General features: G+C 29.6%; 1 protein-coding gene across 5 annotated transcripts in view; it reads right to left on the reverse strand.

The window, feature by feature from the left end:
- The window catches only part of LOC127279926 (uncharacterized), a 42,166-nt gene extending 21,897 nt beyond the window's left edge, over positions 1 to 20,269 (reverse strand). The window contains exons 1-5 of one of the 5 annotated variants that reach the window (XR_007842753.1): positions 20,044 to 20,254; positions 18,747 to 19,067; positions 18,285 to 18,461; positions 16,921 to 17,133; positions 13,634 to 13,944 (exon numbers count right to left, since the gene is read on the reverse strand). Coding sequence is in view for 3 of the 5 variants with exons in the window: in XM_051302584.1 (XP_051158541.1) it covers positions 18,285 to 18,286 (2 nt within the window). In the remaining 2 variants the exon portion in view is untranslated. Of the gene's footprint in view, positions 1 to 13,633; positions 13,945 to 16,920; positions 17,134 to 18,284; positions 18,462 to 18,746; positions 19,068 to 20,043 lie in introns of those variants that run through there. The other 4 variants (XR_007842752.1, XM_051302584.1, XM_051302583.1 and 1 more) reach the window with 4 other exon arrangements.
- Positions 20,270 to 21,737: the final 1,468 nt, after the last annotated feature.

A 21,737-nucleotide genomic window follows, 5' to 3' on the forward strand; every position in this document is an offset into this window, starting at 1 on the left:
ATATTGGTCAAATTGACAAAATGTAACTGGATTTGCCTGAATTTTGTTACTCGGGGGTTTTTGGGGTCGCTGATTAAGAATCTGAAGTCGGTTTTCAAAAATGCAAAATGGCCGATCCAATATGGCGGATGAAATTTTAAAAATGCATTCATTTGGTCTAAATTTTTATACTCGGGGGTTTTCCGGGTTGCTGTTTACGAATTCGAACTTCATTTTTAAAAATTAAAAATGGCGGATCCAATATGGCGGATTTTGAAAAAAATCCATCGTATTTACATGAAATCAGTTTCTCGGGGGTTTTTGGGGTTGCTGATTAAGAATCTGAAGTCGGGTTTGTAAAATACAAAATGGCGGATCCATAACCACTATCTCCATAAAATCCAATGTTTACGCATGCGCACAGAAAAAGTTGATGAATTCGTTGAAAAAGTTTAAAAATTTACTAACTTCGTGCCCATTAAGAAGATAATATCTAGTTCATGAAAGTTTTACTAACTATTTCTTTCTGTGTGTATGTCACTAGAAATATTCAGAAATGTGAATAAATAAATTTTTAATTCAGTATTAATAATTAACTCTAAAATAAACAAATTATATTTAAAAAAATAAAAAAAAAATAACATTCTTAATTTTGTCTACCTCCACGTGGTAAGAATTGGTAAACGCCTAAATGGGCTGCTAAAAAAAATGAAAACCCCTTCAGGCTATTTGAACGGATTTTTACATTTTTCATTTGTCATATTGGATCCGCCATATTGTATTTTTGAAAACCGACTTCAGATTATTAATCAGCGACCCCAAAAACCCCCGAGTAACTGATTTCATGTAAATACGATGAATTGTTTTTTTTAGTCCGCCATATTGGATCCGCCATTTAGAATTTTTAAAAATGAAGTTCAAATTCGTAATCAGCAATCCCGAAAACCTTCGAGTATGAAAATTCAGACCAAATGAATGCATTTTTAAAATTTTCATCCGCCATATTGGATCCGCCATTTTTAATTTTTAAAAATGAAGTTCAAATTCGTAATCAGCAACCCGGAAAACCCCCGAGTATGAAAATTCAGACCAAATGAATGCATTTTTAAAATTTTTCATCCGCCATATTGGATCCGCCATTTTGAATTTTTAAAAAAGAAGTTCAAATTCGTAATCTGCAACCCCGAAAACCTCCGAGTATGAAAATTCAGACCAATTGAATGCATTTTTAAAATTTCATCCGCCATATTGGATCGGCCATTTTGCATTTTTGAAAACCGACTTCAGATTCTTAATCAGCGACCCCAAAAACCCCCGAGTAACAAAATTCAGGCAAATCCAGTTACATTTTGTCAATTTGACCAATATTGCACAAAATTTTCACATTTTACAATGAATTTGACGCCATATTTGGTCCGCCATCTTGAAATTTTTTATTCTACTTTACGTTTCTCGAAAGTACACAACTTTTATGCACCTATGGTTGACAATTTAATTTTATTCTTACATTTTTTCCGATTGAAAAAAAATGTCAAACTGAAAAAAATGAAACTTTTTTTGTGTTTTTTGATATTTAAACCGCCATATTTAATTTCGGCTTAGACGAAATTAATTTTTGATACCGGAATCGGAAAGAGCACACTCAAGACCTATAGGAAATGTACCTCTCGTAGAAAATGTTGACCGATTTATTTAAAATAACGTAACCTGAATGTGTACAAAGAATTTTCAGTTTTTGGGCGTTAATGGGTTAATCAAAATAATACGAGAGTGATTCGACGAGTTGACATGTTTAATCAATTATTTTACTTTAATTTTATTACTACATTCAAATAATTATTTATTTTGTCTAATTTTATATTTTATTTATTTTAGGAAAAAGGAAGATTCCCATTTTGATGGGTGATAATTAGTTAATATTAATTATTGTGTGTGGCAAAATGCCACGTCACAATATATATATATATATATATATATTAGGCAATATGCAGTAGTCTCAGCCAGCATGTTATATCCTGATTCAAATTCTAATCGTACATCTACTGATGCCTGTTTCAAAAACTCATTTTGTTTTGAACAATTGATAACAATTAAAGGAAATAATTGTTTAAAAATATTCTTTGTTAATATAGGTTTTGAATCTTTTCCATAGTAAGAAGTTTGAAAATTAGCATACATTTCATAAAGTAAAGCATTCTGATTTTGATCAAAGTTTAGATTCAAATTACCATAAGGATAATACTGAGAGTTTAAAAAGAGTTTTACGTTTGTAATATTACAATGATCAAAATGACAAGCATATTTTTTTCGTTTATCTTTTCTCGCTGTTTGAAATCCAACAATTACATATCGTGGTTTTTCCAATTGGGTGGAAGTTTTGATTTGCCATAGGACTTTTGAACTTGTAGGAACTAAAGGATATTCATACATTTCCCATGATCGAAAACTTATTGAAATTAATGGGTCTTTTTCGATGAATTTCAATAATTTTATTTTATTATTATCAGCAGGTAAAACATGGAATCATCCATTCTAGTTTATTGATGAAAATTTTAAATTCTTCATCAGCTCCTTGTCCTGTTTGAATTATAGCATTAGTGTCATTACGCGCTCTTGTTAAAATAAGTTCATGTTTGGCGTTCATAAGAATTTTCTTATAATCCTCGGCAAAGCCAAAAATCATGCTCAGTGGAATTGTAACATCAAAATATCCATTTTCTAAAGTTATTCTTGAATCAGCTTCAATTTTTGAAAACCCTGCATTTTCTATAATATTCAGCTGCGGTGGAGTTAGAGATACCAAACTTTTCATAATAGTTGTATGTCCAACGTATTTGCATCGATCAATCTCGATACCATTTAAATCATAGCGAACTTTATCAAATAAAAAACATTTTGCATTGCTAGTCAAGTGTACGTTTTCCGTAACAGCAATGCCATCATTTTTAGTTAATTTTTCAAATATGTGCAATGAACTTTTACTCGGTAAAATACATAAATCTTGATGTTGAATGGCAATCCGAATTTCATCATTATTGTTAAAAGATGATGAAGCATATGGTTGATGAGCATGAATTTCATAATGAGCTATGGACTCATCAAAATTCACTGCTGCTGGAATGTTGAGAATTTCGTCCATTTTTATTGCAACAACATCCAAAAAATATATAAATTATTTGTCTTGGCGTTTTCCTTGTGGTATGACTTTTAGGCCTACCTTTTTCAAGAATAGGCGATTCTGAGGTGTTAATGCCTTGTGAGACAAGTTTAGACTGATTTTTCTTTGGCATGTTGGCTGACTTTTATAGCTTCCACCGCCAACTTTTTGATTATAAACGATTCCCATTATATTGATTTTATATGCAATCGAATTGTTATAGTTTCTCCTCGAAAATTAATGAAATCACCATCCTGATCAACAATGCGGAGTTGAATATAATGTATTGTTTTGACCACAATCGGAAGGTAAATGACGTGTGCCGGCACATCCACAATCTTATATCCTGGTGGAACGCTTGGAAAGAATTCATGGATGGTGTGAACTTTTTGATTATTTATATACGCTCCAGATGTAATGTTACACTCAATTCTAACTGAATTTACCTTGAAAATAGCTACAGGTAAATCAAATGTGTGTGTTTCATTAGGTGATAATTTTCGGGGTGTAAATCCCAATAATTTACCAATTGAATCTTCATGTTTAAAATCAATGGGTAAATTTGATTCAACTAAACTGCGTAATGTATTGTTATTAGGATTTATACTAATAACAGTTCCAAGTTTCACAGAATCTTTTATGCATGTTTCAATATCTTTAATTTCATAACTCCCAATTGGTATATCAATTACATGATTACCAATGTAAAATTTATTGTTACCTTTATCAATATTGGGAATAGAATTAAAAGTCAGTAATTCAACAAGACCAAGAACATAATGTTTATTTGGATTAAGTTCTATTGGTGGGAAATATTCAGCTTCAAGAACTGAATAATTTCCCGTCAACGTTAATGTAAACGAATCACTCATGATGCGGTCAGTTTATATACTAAAATAATAAAAAAGTTACATGTTCTTATATAGACTAAAGCTGCTCTTAATAGTAAGTTGTTTACATAAAAATTTTAAACACAAATGTCCACATACAAATGTATCATAATTTTGATATTTCTTATGATTATATTTTATTAAGCTACCATCACCCAAGTACGTGATTAGATCTGTTGGTGGAGGAAGGTTCCCAAAACTATCAAAATACATTGTTTTATTATTACATTTTTTATATGCTACCCAGTGAGCCCCTGGGCCTTTTTTATTATCTAAATTAATTATTCCTGACTCATATCGATAAGGCCCTTTAAATGGTAGTTCATTTCGCATGAAAACTCCACGAAAATGTGGTATTTTTACAGTTTTGGTATACTTTATCAGATCAAAATCAGTTAGTGGACGGCGAGGTAGCTTCAATGCAAGTTTTTTTCTTCTTTGATGTTTGTTTCTTTTTCTTCGCCACTCCTTTCCCTTGAATAAAGGGTGTAATATGCAGACCAAGTCCTTGTCGGTATGATTTCAAATGTAATCCTTTTCCAAGTGATATTTCCTCCATTGCTTTATTGTGACTGTGAACTTCAGCCAATTGTTCCTTAGCTGTTTTAGATTTATTTACAGCTTTTATTATTCCCGAAGCTCCACCAGCAAGAGCTCCCAATGCACTTAGTCCAGCAAAAATTGGAACTAGTGGTAAAATACCACCAACTTTAGTAGGTACGGGAAGAATGCGTGGTGATAAGATTTTTGATCTTCCTCCAGTATTCTTTATTGCTTTTCTTGCACCTATCAAAGCAGCTCTAATGGATTCTCCAGCAGTATGACTAGGCATCATATTTTTTCTGGCAGCATTAACAACTCTTCTTAGTGCAACTTTCTTTTTCTTACACATGGTTTTTCTTTTCTTTTTAATTGAAGACTTCTTCTTCCTCTTCATTCCCATACCTAATTTCGATTTAGCTTTCATTGTTCCAGATATTGCTAAAGCTGCTGCCTTTTCACTTATAGTAGAATCTCTAGCCGTATCACGTTCCCACGCCTTTTCAGCTAATACTTTATTTGCTTTGATCCTTTCTTTAATATTTTCTCGATTTTGTGAATAAGCAATGTCATGTGATTTGCATGCAGCGTCTAATGGATTAATTCCTTGATCACCTCGAGGTAATCGCTTTGCCAACTTTGTACCAGGTCCACAAAATTGGTAACCAGGTAAATGTAACTCAAATGGTAAATTATTGATAATACGGTTGACTAAGCCCTTACCTCGACGGTGACCTTTTTTCTACGTTCTGATGCAAAAGCATATCACGATGGTTGATGTGAGACTGACTAACAGACTATAAATGTCTGGTATTTATAGTTTTTAGGGCAGTTATTATCAAGATGCAGTTTACTAAACAACCTGTGACACTCCCAGTCACAAGTATTGACGTTGAAACTAATGAAAAAAAGAATAAACGTCATGGCACTTTATTTTCAGACAGTATTCGAGCTGTATTTTGTGGTCCCTCGAATTGTGTTAAACAAACGCACTTCTCTCTTTAATCATACATCCGAATGGTTTAAGTTTTGAAAATATTTACGTATACTCTAAATCTCTTCAACAACCAAAGTATAAATTTTTAGAAAATGTAATCAATAACGTGAATGGAATTGAATACTTTCCATTTAGTGAACATGAAGATGTAGTATCACCAAAAGATGCTAATCCAAATTCAATTTTTATTTTTGATGATATTGCTTGTGAAAAGCAAGACAATGTTAAAGCTTTCTTTTGCATGGGTAGGCATGTAAACGTCGACAGTTTCTACTTATGTCAAACGTATGCCCGTATTCCAAAACATCTAGTGCGAGATAATGTAAACTTACTGGTGCTTTTCAGACAAGATGAAAAAAATTTTAAACATGTCTATGAAGATTACACTACCGTCCGAAATTGTGCGAACTCTGCTTTTTCAACAACTATAAAACTGTTCAAATCTTCAAAAATATTAAAACTTAAATTTTTCCTCTTTATTTTATTAAAGCTCATAAAATTCTGAAAGATTAATATTTTTAAACGTTCTTAGGTTCATTGAAATCGTATTTTGTTATGCAATTCAAATTATATAAAACAATTCATGTACACATTCTTCCTTAGCGTATGCAAACCGTGAAAGTTGGCTCATAAAATGTCAAAAAAATTAAATTTAATTCTACAATAAAATATAATGTTTAAAAATCAAGTAAATATATCATTCTAAACTTCTCTGATTTATGTAAGTAAATTTGAAATTTATACATTTTATTGATCATTTTTTGTCATATAAACATTAATCACAATTTTTTGACATTTTATGGGCCAACTTTCACGGTTTGCATACGCTAGGGAAGAATGTGTACATGAATTGTTTTATATAATTTGAATTGCATAACAAAATACGATTTCAATGAGCATAAGAACGTTGAAAAATATTAATTTTTGCCAGAGAAATAAAAAAAATAGTAAAAACATTGAAAATTGGGTTTTTCTTAGATATCTAATTGAAAAATTAACATATTCTCTTTGTCAAGGTGTCATTTCTTTCAGAATTTTATTAACTTTAATAAAATAAAGAGGAAAAAATTTTAGTTTTAATATTTTTGAAGATTTGAACAGTTTTATAGTTGTTGAAAAAGCAGAGTTCGCACAATTTCGGAAGGTAGTGTATGTGAATACAGACATGTCCTATACTCAATTTCGAGATTTATGTTCAGAATGTTGGAAATCTAGTAAATATGGATTTGTTGTTATTGATAAAGATAGTAATTTTAATGAGGGGAGATATAGAAAAGGATTTGATTGCTTCATTACACTATAAATACGAATTCTCTATTTATTATTAAATTAGTATTGTTTGTGTTCGCAAGATGAAAACATGTATCGAAAAGAGCAAGAAACACTCCGTCAAATAGCAAAAGCAAGTGATGCCATTAGACGAAAACATCGTTTACTGAAAATGGGTAAAGAAGCTGCAGAGACAATGTTAAAGGAAACTCTGCAACCAATAGTTACACCTCTTCAAAAATTGGTAAATGTAACTGATACACCTTTCAAAAATATAAAAATTGAAAAAAAAGATAGAGGATAATGATTTCTCTTTTTCAACTGCAATTGATGATGATGATGAACAGGAGTTTGATACAACTCTACTAGATGAAACTTTACTTGATAAGAGCAATAACGTTGGAAAAGAAGATGAAGAAGAAAGTTACGAAAAGCTTACAAATAAATTTATTTTATTGTTAAATAAGAATCGAAAACTATTTCTAGATATGGTTTATGGAATACGTAAACTTCCTGACGGTTCTTTTATAATTGGTGATACACCGATTGAATTTGAAGGCTCAAATATTAAGCTCGTTGGAAAGAAGAATTATTTGAAAACTGCTGGATTACTTGAACTTTTATTTAAAAAGAAACCTAATGAAGCTACAATAAGTTCAGGTGATTTGGAAAATTATAAAGAAATTCTCAATGCTACAAATGCATATCGAAAAAATTACATGCCAACTGCACCTGTAAACATAACTAGAAATTCTAAATACACTAATATTATTTCAAAGCTTATCAAAAGTACACCAAAAAGAGGTGGTGGTGTTTTAACCCTCGGAGCACACACCTCTTTTTTCGAACAAGTAGCACAGTCTGGGTCGCTGTGACCCTGTTTACTTTACAAAACTCCCCCATTTTTGAACTATTGGAGTGATCAACACAAAAAAAATATTTTTTTATTCATTAAACCTTGTAAAATAAGAATGTGCAGTTTAGAAATATTATTAAATTATTTGCATATTGAAAAAAAATTCGTGAAGTTAACTAATTAAAAAAAAATTGAATTTAAAAAAAAAATGTAACTTTTGTAATTTTTAATATTTTAAGCTAAAAATTAGGATTTATATTCTCGAAGTGTGTTAGAATAAGGGAAAAAATACCACCTTATTTTATTTTTTAAAAAAGGTATTTATTTTGTAGTTTAACGAAGGTAACTTTTAAGACGATAAAAATGTGATTTTCGACACAACTTTTTAAAACTATACTTTTTTAATAACATATTTACTAGTATTTTATTATTTTCTTTGGATTATCATGTTACTTATTATTCCTTATTAGTTAGTTACCACTATATCGCCTTTTCAAATTACACTTCATTGAAATTAATGACAGGGTCTGTGTGACCCAGTATGTGCTCCGAGGGTTAAAGAAGAAAAAGAAAAAAAAGCATAAAAATATATTACCTCAATTTATGTTTGTAAAGAAATAATTTAATCCAGACTACATCCATTGGGATGATCCAAACGAACTTGTCGACCGTTTACGACTACTCATAGCATCACAGCAAGCTGGTAATCCAAGTCATAATAATGAGATTATGTCAATCATAGAAGAACTTCGTGAAGCGAGAATAATATATTTAGAGAGAGCAGAAAGAAGAAGTGCTTAGTATTACAATGAGTGTTGACGTGTTTGGACATTCGTTAACACGACTTGTTACCTCTACAAGTCGTGGACGTCCTGGGCCTTCTGGAGTTGGATTTAAGGTTACTGCAAGTGGAGACTACGATATTGTTAATAAAAGACTTTGTAACGTTCAAGACGCTAAAGATTTGCATGATGCAGTAAATTTGCGACTTGTACAACAAATTGTTAAAAACGAGATAAAAACTATATTTCAAATTACATCTTCTTTAAGATCAGCCATTGATGATTTGAATATTTTAATACAAGTTGTTGAAGATAGAGTTAACGAAAAACTAAAACGATTTGAATCCAAACAAAATATTATAATTAAGGAAACTACATTTACTCAAAATGATGATGAATGATAAAAAGTTAACAGTTGTAACTGAACTGCATAAACAAGCGAAAAGGAATTATCCTCGTCGTAAAATTCTAATGCGTGGTATAGATGAAACCTGGCAAGCAGATTTGGTAGAAATGATTCCTTACTCTTATTCCAATAAAGGATTCAAGTACATGCTAATAATTATAGACATATTTTCAAAATATGCCTGGGCTATGCCTGTTAAAAGTAAAAGTGGAAAAGATATTTCTTTAGCCATGAAATTAATTTTAAAAGGAGGACGTATTCCAAAAAATTTGCATACTGATAGAGGTAAAGAATTTTACAACTCTGAATTTCAGAGTTTAATGCAAGAATTCAATATTAATCTCTATTCAACTTATAGTAATTTGAAAGCATCTATTGTTGAAAGATTTAACCGCACTCTTAAGAATATGATGTGGCCTCAATTCAATTTGCAAGGTAATTATAAATGGATAAATATACTTCATTAATTTTTTTTTTTAAATATCAAATTTACAGGTGCGTGATAGGAACCCTTTCTGAGAGGAATCACGTCGCGGCCGGAAAGGTTTTAGCTCCAATTTTCATCCTAGAACAAAAAACAAATTTCATTCTATTTTTACATCTTAAAAGCTAGAGAAAGACGTAGGGGATTTTTTTTCAATTGATTTTTGCAAAAATGGCGAACATTTTAAGGAAAAACCGAGTTTTTTACTTAAAAAATTGACACTAAATTGTTTATAACGAAAAAAATATGCAACATAAAAAAAAATCCGTACGTCTTTCTCTAGATAATGTTATTGAGAAGCTACAGTTTAATTTTTAAGTAAATCGGTTGAGATTTGTAAAAGTCATGTTTCCGGCCAGCACAAAAAATGTAGTTTTGAGAAAAACGAGTTTAAAGTTTTACTTACGACTTTTTGGATATACCTTCAATCTGCAATGCCTGCGCCGTATAATTGACCTTCCAAATTAATATTATCTTGTTCTTCTTCTTTTCTAATGGATATTTTCAACCGAGAAACATTAAAATCGGTTAAAATTTGTTGGTTTTAACTGATTTTGAACAGAAAATTGCAGATTCAGACAACTAAGTGCCAACGCGCGCAGTACAGGACCACGATCGGGCCCAAGTTCAATCACTTAAAAAGTGTTTCGACTTATAATTGATATTGTTTCTTATTCTATACATCCTTAGGCACCTTTTAAAGCAAAAAATTTTTTTTTGATTTTTTGAAAATTCTAGAGTGGTTTAACCCCTTAAAGTACATAAAATTTCCTGTAAATAAAAAAAAACTCTTCTATCTATTACTGTTACAAAAATATGGTCATTTGAATTTTAAATTTAATGGATAAATAGTTAAAATTTAACATTAGGTCTAGATTATTTGGTAAAATTGTTTTCGCAGAACCTCATCTCAATTCCATAATATAATACGTATAAGAAGGTTTAATCTTGAACAGTTTCAAATTGAAAAAACTGATTTATCTCACTTACATCGAAAGTTACATTGGTTTAAAGAATGTCTATTTCTATAAGAGAGATTTGAGTAGTTTTTAAAAATCCGTTTATTTTGAAAAATGCAACATAATCATATTTAAAATATTTACTTTTTTAAAAAGTAAATGGTAAGGTACAAATATTTCAAAATAAACGGATTTTTAAAACCTACTCAAATCTCTCTTATAGAAATAGACATTCTTTAAACCAATGTAACTTTCGCTGTAAGTGAGATAAATCAGTTTTTTCAATTTGAAACTGTTCAAGATTAAACCTTCTTATACGTATTATATTATGGAATTGAGATGAGGTTCTGCGAAAACAATTTTACCAAATAATCTAGACCTAATGTTAAATTTTAACTATTTATCCATTAAATTTAAAATTCAAATGACCATATTTTTGTAACAGTAATAGATAGAAGAGTTTTTTTTTATTTACAGGAAATTTTATGTACTTTAATTCACTTCTACATGACTTTATTGAAATAACGTTAAATAAAGGAGTAAAGTTTAAAAAATTAGAAAAATTTCAGTTTTTTCGACTATTTTTAAACATTTTCTTAATTCTATGTATCAAAATGGTTTAATTATTATATATAATCTATTTTTATGTTAAATTGTAGCTTTTGAAGCAATAAGTATTTTACCAAACGGTATTTTAATGAAAATATCTTTAATAACCTAGAAAAAAAATTTAAAAATCAATATAATTTGAGTTTCCCTCCAACGATTATTTTAATTTTCGTCTTAAACTGATCGTGAGGCATCACCGAACTGATATAAAAAAAACCTGAGAAGGGTCATGCAGTTTAGGTTGAACCTAAACGAAGCTCACCGTGCATAAGGACTCAATGCAATTTTTGTTTGTTTTAATGTTTGAACATTGTGCAGTTTTGATCTAATAGAATACTGTATTCTAGATTGAATTTCAATATTTTGCAGGCAATATACATAGTCATCAAAAACAATATTTTTCTTAACAACTCCAGCTTTTACACCTTTGGCCTTTTTATGAAATCTTTCTCTTCAACCCGGACGCTGTACATATTGCTCCGCAAACCAACAAATTCAGTGACAATTTTGCCACAGCACTCATCTTTCATAAGTCCTAAAATTTGTTTGTTGGCTTGCGGAATACCGTAAACGTTATTATTCGGATAATCTAAAGTATCAAACATGTGAATATCTGCTTTCATATCTTCATAAATGTTAGAGCATTTAATTTCATAAATAAGGCTGTCGGTGTCGGTGTACAATAATTTCAATTTTTTTCCGTCTTACTTTTCTAACATATAATTATAATGAAAATCGTAGATTAATGTTTTGGAAACATCCAAGACTGCTAAGCCGACATAGAGAGGCTTGTTCATTAAAACCTCCATTTTTCTATGTTCTACAGCAACTAAATTATCATTAAAAATTGATCTGCTGTAAAAGTTAGGCTTTGCGATTAAAGCTTCAGCTCCATATCTACCCTCCCACTTTGTAACGAGTTTAATATCAACGTGTTTTCGCACGTTCTCCATTGTTTTACCGAATACTGCGTTGTTCATCAACTTAAATAAATTCTTTTCGACTTCATTGTTTACATTTGTCCTCTGCATGGTATCAAAATCAATATAACTTTTTAACCACATTGATTGTTTGAATTTTAAAACGCGATGAATTTTAACTATACCAGACCGCTGGCAATAGCTTGTTTTAAAGCACGGTAATGGAGAACGTGCTTTCGTTTAGGTAGGAGGGTAGTTAGAAGTTTTTGTTCTTTTGATCCTGGTGGCTTTGAGCGTTCAGGGCAAAACGGAAAATCACTATGTTTTTCATGAAGTTCATCGGGATAATCTAAGTCAACTTCCAAAATGTATCCAATTGGTGCATCATCAAGTACGTTAAAATCAAAATTATTATCGATATTTTCTACCCACTCGAAACCACCATATGGAAGTGACTGAATCATAGCCCAACCATACAAGTTATTTGCGTCAAAGTGTACGATATAAGATGTTTCCTCATTCTTATTGTAATGTTCCATGTAAGGATTATTCGCTTTAGCGTAACGATTACAACACTGACTCACCCCACCCCTTATTCCACGTTCAATGAACATCACCATATCAATGTCTGTGAGGAGTTCTAATTTTATATTCGTATACCTTAACATAGCATCCCATGTGAGTCCAGACGTTGTATAATAATGCGCTGGATCAAGACCGTATGCTAATAAACACTGATTTCGGAAATTTTCGAAAATATCCGAGAGTAACAATATATCAGTTTGCATGTATAAATAAACATAATCACCGAGATTTTTACAATTAAACTCACTCCACACTTTTTGCGCATGTACATAATCTTCATCGGAAATATTTGAATCGTTTAAAGTGCTATAAAAATTTTCTTTACGTGGTAATTGAGTCTCATCGAGTTTTTCCCTCGAGTCAATGTACTCGTAAGGAAAAACTCCTTTTCGCGTTAACAATTGAATTTTGTCGTCGCTGTAATTAGAAAAAACAGAATTAACAATTTTATATTCGTTGAGATAAGATGCTAATTTGTCCAATGATGATGCCATAAATTTAAATGAATCTATGAATTGAAACTTGACAAAACTATTTTAAATATTTTTAGTTAAGCTGATATACTTTTCTTTGTTTATTGGAAGTAAGTCAACTTTACCTTCAAACTCGGTAGCTATAGCTTTGATAATAAAATGCGCGTCGTAACCACTAAGGTTATGAAAAACAGAAGGTATGACCTGAGATTCATGATAATTAATGTTACAATCGCGATGAGCTGCTCCACGATACTTCCCTGTTAGATGACAATGGTCTCTTACTTTTACATCCCCATGCGCGATTTTCTTTTTACAAATATGACATGTTTTGTCATTTTTTAAATTTACCAACTGCTGTGCACTTAGTACTTCCATGGGCATTGGATTTTAAAACCGCGCATCAACATTGTCAGCCAAATCCTTTAATTCCTTTGAAAACCATTTAGCCGGATCATCTTTATCTTTTGGAGAAGCTTTGTATACAGAGAGTGAATCGTTAAAACCACATTTTATGTAATAGCCAATACTAAGTGTTTTGTGATTTTGAAAAACTTCAGTATTGCTTGCTTCTTGTGGTCTTTCTGCTGGAATCAAAAGGCTCTCACTATCTGCGTAAATAATAAATGGCACACGCTCCTTGTTTTGAAAGTTTTAAATTCAACAAAATTGTATATTCTATATTTCTATTCTATCTAAAATAAAATTGATTAATTTTTAATTCAAGTCATTTTTTGTCTGTTTAAGCTCCTATGAAAATTTTAAGAGCGTTAAAATTTTTTTCATAGCCATTCTAGATGTATTCTCGGTCGCTGATCAATGATTTGAAGTAAAAATTGTCAATTTGGCAGTTTAAATCTGACAAAATTGAAAAAACGGTAGAAATTGTCCCTTTTTATAAATTCATGTCGTTGAAGTATTGCCTCTTTATTTGTTGAGGACGCTGAGCAGAGCCGGATGGCACGTAAGAATTTAGTTTTGCTCTCTTCATCTTTTATATCTTCTTTAAAGCTTCCCATTCATTCTGAAATTCTTTAACTGAAATTCATATTGCAGTAATCAAAATTGGCTAATCAAGGAGGATGAGTTATTATTTACTTTGTTAAAATTTTTCTTTAATTCCAAAATTTTTTAATTATTTGTTAAGAATTACGGTGTATTTTTTATAATTGTTTAAATTGAGAGAATAACAATTTTTAATAATACTTTACGTACATTCAACCAATTTAGTCGAACTTTCTCTATATCAATAATCGATTCCTTAATTTCTTTTTCTGATAATTAAAAATTTTCATTTCATTAATCTGGTTTTATGATCTATTATATATTTTTTTATTTAAATAAATTTTTAATTGACACTGGTCAATTTTTAAGCAACGAGATACAAAGGAACATTAATATCCTCTATCCTTCTCTATCTTATTCCTTAAAAATATATTGTTTACTTTATACGTTTTGCACTTTCATTGTGTTTCGGCACAATACTAATCCTGCTGCTTCCAAAAATTTAGTAGGCGATGACAACTGCCCCGACAGGGGATATGTAGAATGATTCGCTTTCTGTTTATCGAAGTAACGAGGCCAGCGTAGGCGCGCTGCCCTGCAGGGGGACGGTAGGGTGTGAGAATGATGCCGTAGTGTGTCCGACGACGACTTGACTTTGTTCTCGTCAAAGTCGGAAAGCTCTCATACTTAGGCCTGGGGATGTATGAGGGTTATCACCCCTAGAACGGCGGACTCACCTGCGATTGGGCCAGGATTTCTAAAGTACAGGTTTTTACATAAATCATGACTTCTCAAAATCAAAACAATAATAATACTCCAAAGGCTTTAAAAGTTAATTTTGGAGTAATATCGTCGGAACACTTATGTGACAGCAATGCAGATGCATTTTGTTACATAGGTGGACAATTCTATGTCCCCAAACATCGTAAATCAATAAATAAAAATATCAAACAGATCTATAAAGATTATTTTTATCTTGAGATAGCCAATCAGGATAAAAATTCGGTTCCACACAAAATTTGCAGCTCCGATTACACCATGTTAACTCGTTGGAATCATACTAAAGAGGATAAACTAAAGTTTATAAAGCCAACTTTGTGGGAAAAATCATTAAATCAAAGAGATTGTTATTTTTGAAACACAAGTGTACAAGGATATAATAACAAAAATAAAAACAACATATTGTTTGCCAACGTCCCAACTGTAAAAAACTAGATTATTGCCTTCCGTATGATGAACAGGAGAAAAAGATTCCACACACGTTTAACCAAGAAGAACTTAGCAATCTCATTAGAGATTACAATTACCCAAGGATTGTGCAGAACACCTATAATCAGTGTTAAAGATGAAAAACTTGTTATCAAGAGGCACAATAACTAGCTTTTATCTAGACAGAGAAGAAGAATTCCGACAATATTTTACAAAAGACTAAAAGTCGTCGTTGGTATATTGTTTAGATGTTGTTGGACTCATGAATAAATTAAAATATAATACATACAAAGATGAAAATTGGATACTATTTATTGACTCTTTGAAAAGAAGTTTAAAAGTAGTACTACTACATAATACTAATATTTATGCTCCAATTCCAATAGCGTATTCAACGGAAATGAAACAAAACTATGAATATTTGAAACTAGTTATGGATAAAATTAGATACCGAGAACACAACTGGAAGATTTGTGGAGATTTCAAAATTTTAAGCATATTACTTGGACAACAATCCTGGAACAAAAGTTTCCAGAAACCTCTGATACGAAACTAAAAGAATGGGTTTTCGTTGGATCACATATTCGCAAATTGTTAAAAGATGAGCAATTTATCACCAAGATGAGTAGAAAGGAGAAAGCCGGATTGCTTAGTTTCAAATCAGTTGTCTAAAATTTTCTGGGTAATCACAAGTGTAAAAATTGGTAGTAAACAGTTAATGATATGATTAAAAACTTTGGTAAGTTAGGATGCTTAATAAGTATAAAGTTGCATTACTTAGACTCGTATCGGAATCACTTTCCTAAAATTTTGGGAGATTACAGTGAAGGGCAAGGAGAACGATTCCATCAAGATCTTAAAGAATTTAAGCGCCGTTATCAAGGAAGATGGGATGTAAATATGATAGCCGACTACTGTTGGATGCTGAAAAGTGATATTGTACCTGAAGGGACCAATTTGAAACGAAAACAATTACACAAATGCTTTGAGGACAAAAGAGTGCGCTACCATAAAAAGACGTGAATACCTTACTTAAGTAGAGTAGAACGCAGCAAGGCAGCCAAGACGGCACATTTTGTTCTGCGAGTGAACTACCATAAGCACTCTACAGTATCGACGGCGCGCGATTTAAAAAAGGGATGCAGAAATAAGAAGCAATTGGATGTCTGACCCCGTTCTACTCTATATGAGAATTTTCATTTTGAATTTTGAAAATCTAACTTCAGATTCGTAATCAGCGATTCAAAAAACCTCTAGATACCAAGATTCATTAATATCCATCAATTTTTAAAATTTCATCCGCCATTTTGGATCCGCTATTTTGAATTTTGAAAATCTAACTTTAAATTCGTAACCAACGACCCAAAAAACCCCTAGTTACGAAGTTTGAAGTAAATCCATCAATTTTTAAAAGAATAGCCTCCCTCTCAAAATCCGAAAGGTTTTTTAAGGTTAGAAAAAAATCCTGACGTGATGGATCGAAACGGACTTCTGATTCGTGTTCATTTACACATTTAAATGAACGTTAAAGTACAACTTGGCAACGGTTTTAAAACTTAATTTAATATCAATTAAGATTATAAATATAATGAGATGTTTTGAAATTTTTATATTAAGATTTAATATAAACCTAATTTGATACTTTGTTTGGATCAAATTCAACGAAAATTTTTTAATATGATGTTAATAAAATTTTGATTAATTTTAATACTTAATTTGACCTAAATAAGCATTTTTTTTAATTCGTTTCTTTATAAACTCCATATTAAAATTAAATTTAAACTTAACTTAGACCCTTACTTGTGTCAAATTAAAACAAATTAAATTATAGGTCTTAGTTTGGATTGTATTGTAAACGTAGTCAAAAAGTTCTGTATTGTATTTTCCTTATTCTCCTCCTGATAATTTTCAATATTTTTTCCTAAAATTCAACATTTCAAATATATACCTTACTCTCTTTTTGTTTGCGATTTATTATTTTCGTTCTTCATCTCTGATTATTATTCTCAGAGCCTACAATAGAAAACAAATGTTTGACATTTAGAATACAAGGTCTGATAAAAATTTTTAACAAGATACGAGATGAAATGAGACGATAATAATGACAAAAGCGATGTTTTGTAGGTCAAATGACAGTTTTGTTATTTGTCGTTTCTGTCAAAGTTCAGTTCTGTTACCTACATGTCATGTTCGTCAAATGACAGTTCTGTAATCTATCGTGAAAGTAAAAAGACAGTTCTGTTTGTTACATGTCATTTCGGTTAAATGACATTATGGTTACATGTCAATTGGATAATAATCATGTGCCCTCCTAATTTATAAAATTAGTGAAAATCTTATATCACTATCAAATATTAAGGGGGTAATCGCAGTTGTAACTTTTAAAAAATCAATTATTTTTTGCATTTTCTTAAAGTATATGTTTTTTAAAAATATGTCTACAAATTTTTATAATGATCCGGTGAAAATTGAATGAGATATACAGTTTTTATATCTTTATATTTGAATTGGGATTTTGGAAGCAGCTTCATCTGTGGAAGAATTATTATATGGTCCATGAATTGATGATTCTATCTGATTTCAAAAAAAATTCCATCTTTGTGAAAAAGTAAGTTAAAACCTTAAACACGTTTTTCTCAAAACTACATTTTTGAAGTCGGTTAACTGAACCAATTGTCATGAAATTTAATATGCTTTTTCAATACCTAATAAACTAGTCCTTGATTGAAGGATTAATTTTTTTATTCAAAACTTTTGTTTTTACAGCTGAAAGACGACCGATTTTTTTTTACGAAAATTGAAAGTTAAACTTTGACAGGTCGCCATTTTGTTAAAAATTTTTTTGTTAAAATCGCTTCGTCAAGGACTAGATAATCTTTCAATAAATATAAATCCGTTTAAATTTTTTATATCAGATGAGCCAGATTTCCATAGTCGTGGTCACCGCAAATCATGTTTTTTAAAAGGACATCACTTTGACAGGATATAACTTTAAAAATATTTAATATTTTCAACTTTGTTTTTAAATTCATGTTCAATATATGAACTTTTAAATAATAAATCGATATTTTAAAAAAATTTAATGGTGTACGAGAAAAAAATGCATAAAAAGGTCTATTTTTTGGCGCTACAACTGCGATTGCCCTCTTAAATAAATTACTTACATTTTATTTTAAAATTAGTATAATGTATTTGTTATACAATCTAGTTTGTTGACTTTAAATTCTACTGCCCACTTTTAGTAGAAGCTTATTTAAATGATGCTTCAGATATTTGCGTATAATTGAGAAACATTGTTTGATCATAGAAGATCATTCCTTTGACAAGTAAATTATGTGTCCCTGAAAAATATATATATTTCTTTACAGTTGTAATTTTTAAATCACCACATAAAAACATGCACACATACATTTCTGTTAGGAATTGTCATAGCATTAAAACAAAACTCATAAATACTTTCGTTTCAGCTTGAGATACAAGAATTTTCAAAAAGAAATTTTGGTAATTGTTTGGTAATATTGCCGAAAAATTTCATAAATAACGAAAAAATAGATGAATAATTTTGACATTTACTTTACTGTAACTTTTTTCTATATTGAAAATTCTTGAAAAAAAAATTTAATTACCTTGAATATAAGTCCAGAACGAAGTTAATCGGATGAAAATTTAATACGCTATTAATCCAGCACGGAAAAAAAGTACCACTATATCTAAGAATTTTTTGCCATAGTAGCTAAATATTTCGTCGCAACTGAACGAGTAATACTGGCATTATCGCTGTTTTGGCCAAAGTGAAAATCTTTGGTCAATATCTCTATGTTGGTGAAAGTGTACTGTTAATTTATACTTTATGTTACTTTATAATAAAGATTTTGAAATTCCTCGTTTACAGTATTCAAAATGTATAGGTAAAAACATAATTCTGGTGAATAGTTATAAAGATTAGACTGAAAGCAAACAAAAAATGCGTGCAGTTTTTAGAAAATGATGTAAAATACAGAAAATAATAATTAAATGATTATATAATAACAACATTCTAAATTTAAATATTGTTAAATCATATCTTGTGTTTACAAAATTATAATTAACGGATTTTGAAATTTGAGGTTATGTTTTCAGTGAAATATATTTTTTTTAATATAAATAAAAATTATTTGATACAACAAATTTAATTTAATAGTTCAAGTAAAGTAAATTATTTATTAATACAAATAATTTATTATTTATTGCTAATACATTATTTTATTAAAATTATTTCGATGAAATAAATAATTGATTTAAACGAAAAAAATCAAATTTTATTAAATAAAACAATGAATTATTTGAAAAAATTAGTAGGACCTATGAATATTCTTCACATTTAACTTATAAGAATTTCTGCGGCGTCAAATCTTAAATTATTGAATTTCTATTCAGCAAAGTTTTATAAAGTGGATTTCACATTAAAAAAAAATTTTATATCGATGAATTTTGATTGAATTGAAATTAGATTTAAAAGAATTTGTATCACTTGCGTCCATCTTAATTTTTTCGATGCACTCACACACTGTACTGTAGGGATTTTGACTATCGTCAAATTACTGATGTTCGCATAATGAAACCGACTACATGTCTGGCGCTGTTGGGTGTATATTTTGCTGCTTTATTTGAAAGACTTGTTTGTTTCTGTTATTTAAAAATAATAGATAATTTCTGAATAAAGGAAATTTGCCATTTCAGCGATAACATAAAAAGTGCCAATTCTTTTTAAAGAATTTACTGGCAATAGCTAAATAGATTCTAAAAATTAATTGTATGTATTTCTCTTTCAGCTTTATTTCCAATATCGCTCGTTCGCATCGCTAGATTTTTTTCCCGTGAGAAAATGCGAAAAACGCATTTAAAGTTTACAATTGTAGAAATCTAACTTTTTAAGATACTTACGGCTGTTTGGAGCTAATATGATATTCCTGGATCAAACAGTAGTCCTTTAGCAATGTTTTTAAGTTCGTCTGCATTATTTCTATGCCACACTATACATTGGTAGTGTAGTGTTGCGACAGTAGTTAAATTCCCGTTGAGATACTTTGCCTTACATACTTGGGTTCATCTTCAGTTCTAACATTCTAATTATAACTATAAAACACTTATCTGATAAGATATGCTGCGATATACCTAAAAATGAATGTCATTATGAAGCAAATAAAACTAATCTTGTAAAAATATTATGATTATTACCTTTATTCTTGCGAAAAAAATGGTTTTTTATGTTTCCATGTTTATATGATAAACACATTATTTTATTTTTGAATAAGCATACAAATTTTCGAGTTATGGAGTTACCAAATTTTGTTTTTGTAAAAATATACATATTTTTAATAACGTATAACTCTAAGATTATTAAAATTAGAAATTTTATTTATGAGATGAAAAGTTAGGTAACATTTTCTTCGATCTTTAAATAATTTTAACATTTAAATATGTTTGATTTTCAATATTAAAAATAAAAATAGTTTATAACAAAAATTTTGCATATATAAAACTGATTTAAAAAGAATTTTAAATATATACTTAAAAATAATTAATACACCCTAAAAAAAGTAATCTTGATTCTAGCGAATTCCTCTTAATTTGATGCATATTTTCCTCTTATATATTGTATCAAAAGTCTTCACTTGAGAGGATTTTCCTGTCGCATATAATAATTTGACAATTATGGTTATAAACTGATAAACAAAAGCTATTATCATGCACTAAATTAAATATCTTTAGTTAAGTATTAAATATAATTAATGATTTATAGTTAATTACTTACATTAATTAATAGATTTGTTTATTTATTTAACTTTAATTCAATGTTTTTGACATCAGAACCTCAAAAAAATTGTTTTGTTTTATTATTAGTCACCAAAGAATAAAAATATTCTACATTCAAGTGGAATACTTTTGTTTTAAGAGGAAAAATTGAGAGGATATTAGAAGAGGATTTTTCCTCTAAATATGAGATTACTTTTTTCAGGGTGTATAAATTAATCATACATTCTTTATTTTATTAGGGTATATGGTGCGTGATCAATTAATACTTGTAAATACGAAACTGTGTACATGATTAAAATCCCATGTACATTGTAAACTTATTACCTATATGAAACTGATCAATTATATGTCGTACAATCGTCTAAGTATGCACTGTAAATGTGTTGTAAGTTTTGTTGTAATTTATAATATCGTTCACGGTCTTTAAAATTTACTTAAAATATGTTTATTTTTCGAAATGGTGATTAGAAAATAATTATTTTTGGAATTTCTCCATATACGGGTAAATTTAAATAGAATGTAATCTGATTGTAAGTGTAAAGACCGTAGACCACATTTAAATTTTATATTTATTTGTTTAAAAGTACTTGTTATTTTTCTTATTTATGGTTAGGGGTTGTTTGTAAACAGTTGGTTTTAAATAAATAAAAGATTGAGTAACATCTGAGAATTATTTAATTCCATAATTAGAGAAATCTTAGAATTTAAAGGGACGACTATATAGCTCATTTGCTTTGAAATTACTTAACTTGATAATATAACCTCTAATTTGTATCTGATAAATTTAAAAAAAATTTAATTAAAAAGTAAAATACTTAAAT

The sequence above is a fragment of the Leptopilina boulardi genome, unplaced genomic scaffold (assembly GCF_019393585.1).
Source record: "Leptopilina boulardi isolate dan_hultmark-lab unplaced genomic scaffold, ZJU_Lbou_2.1 LbouV2_226, whole genome shotgun sequence".
In the NCBI taxonomy this organism is placed as follows: domain Eukaryota; kingdom Metazoa; phylum Arthropoda; class Insecta; order Hymenoptera; family Figitidae; genus Leptopilina; species Leptopilina boulardi.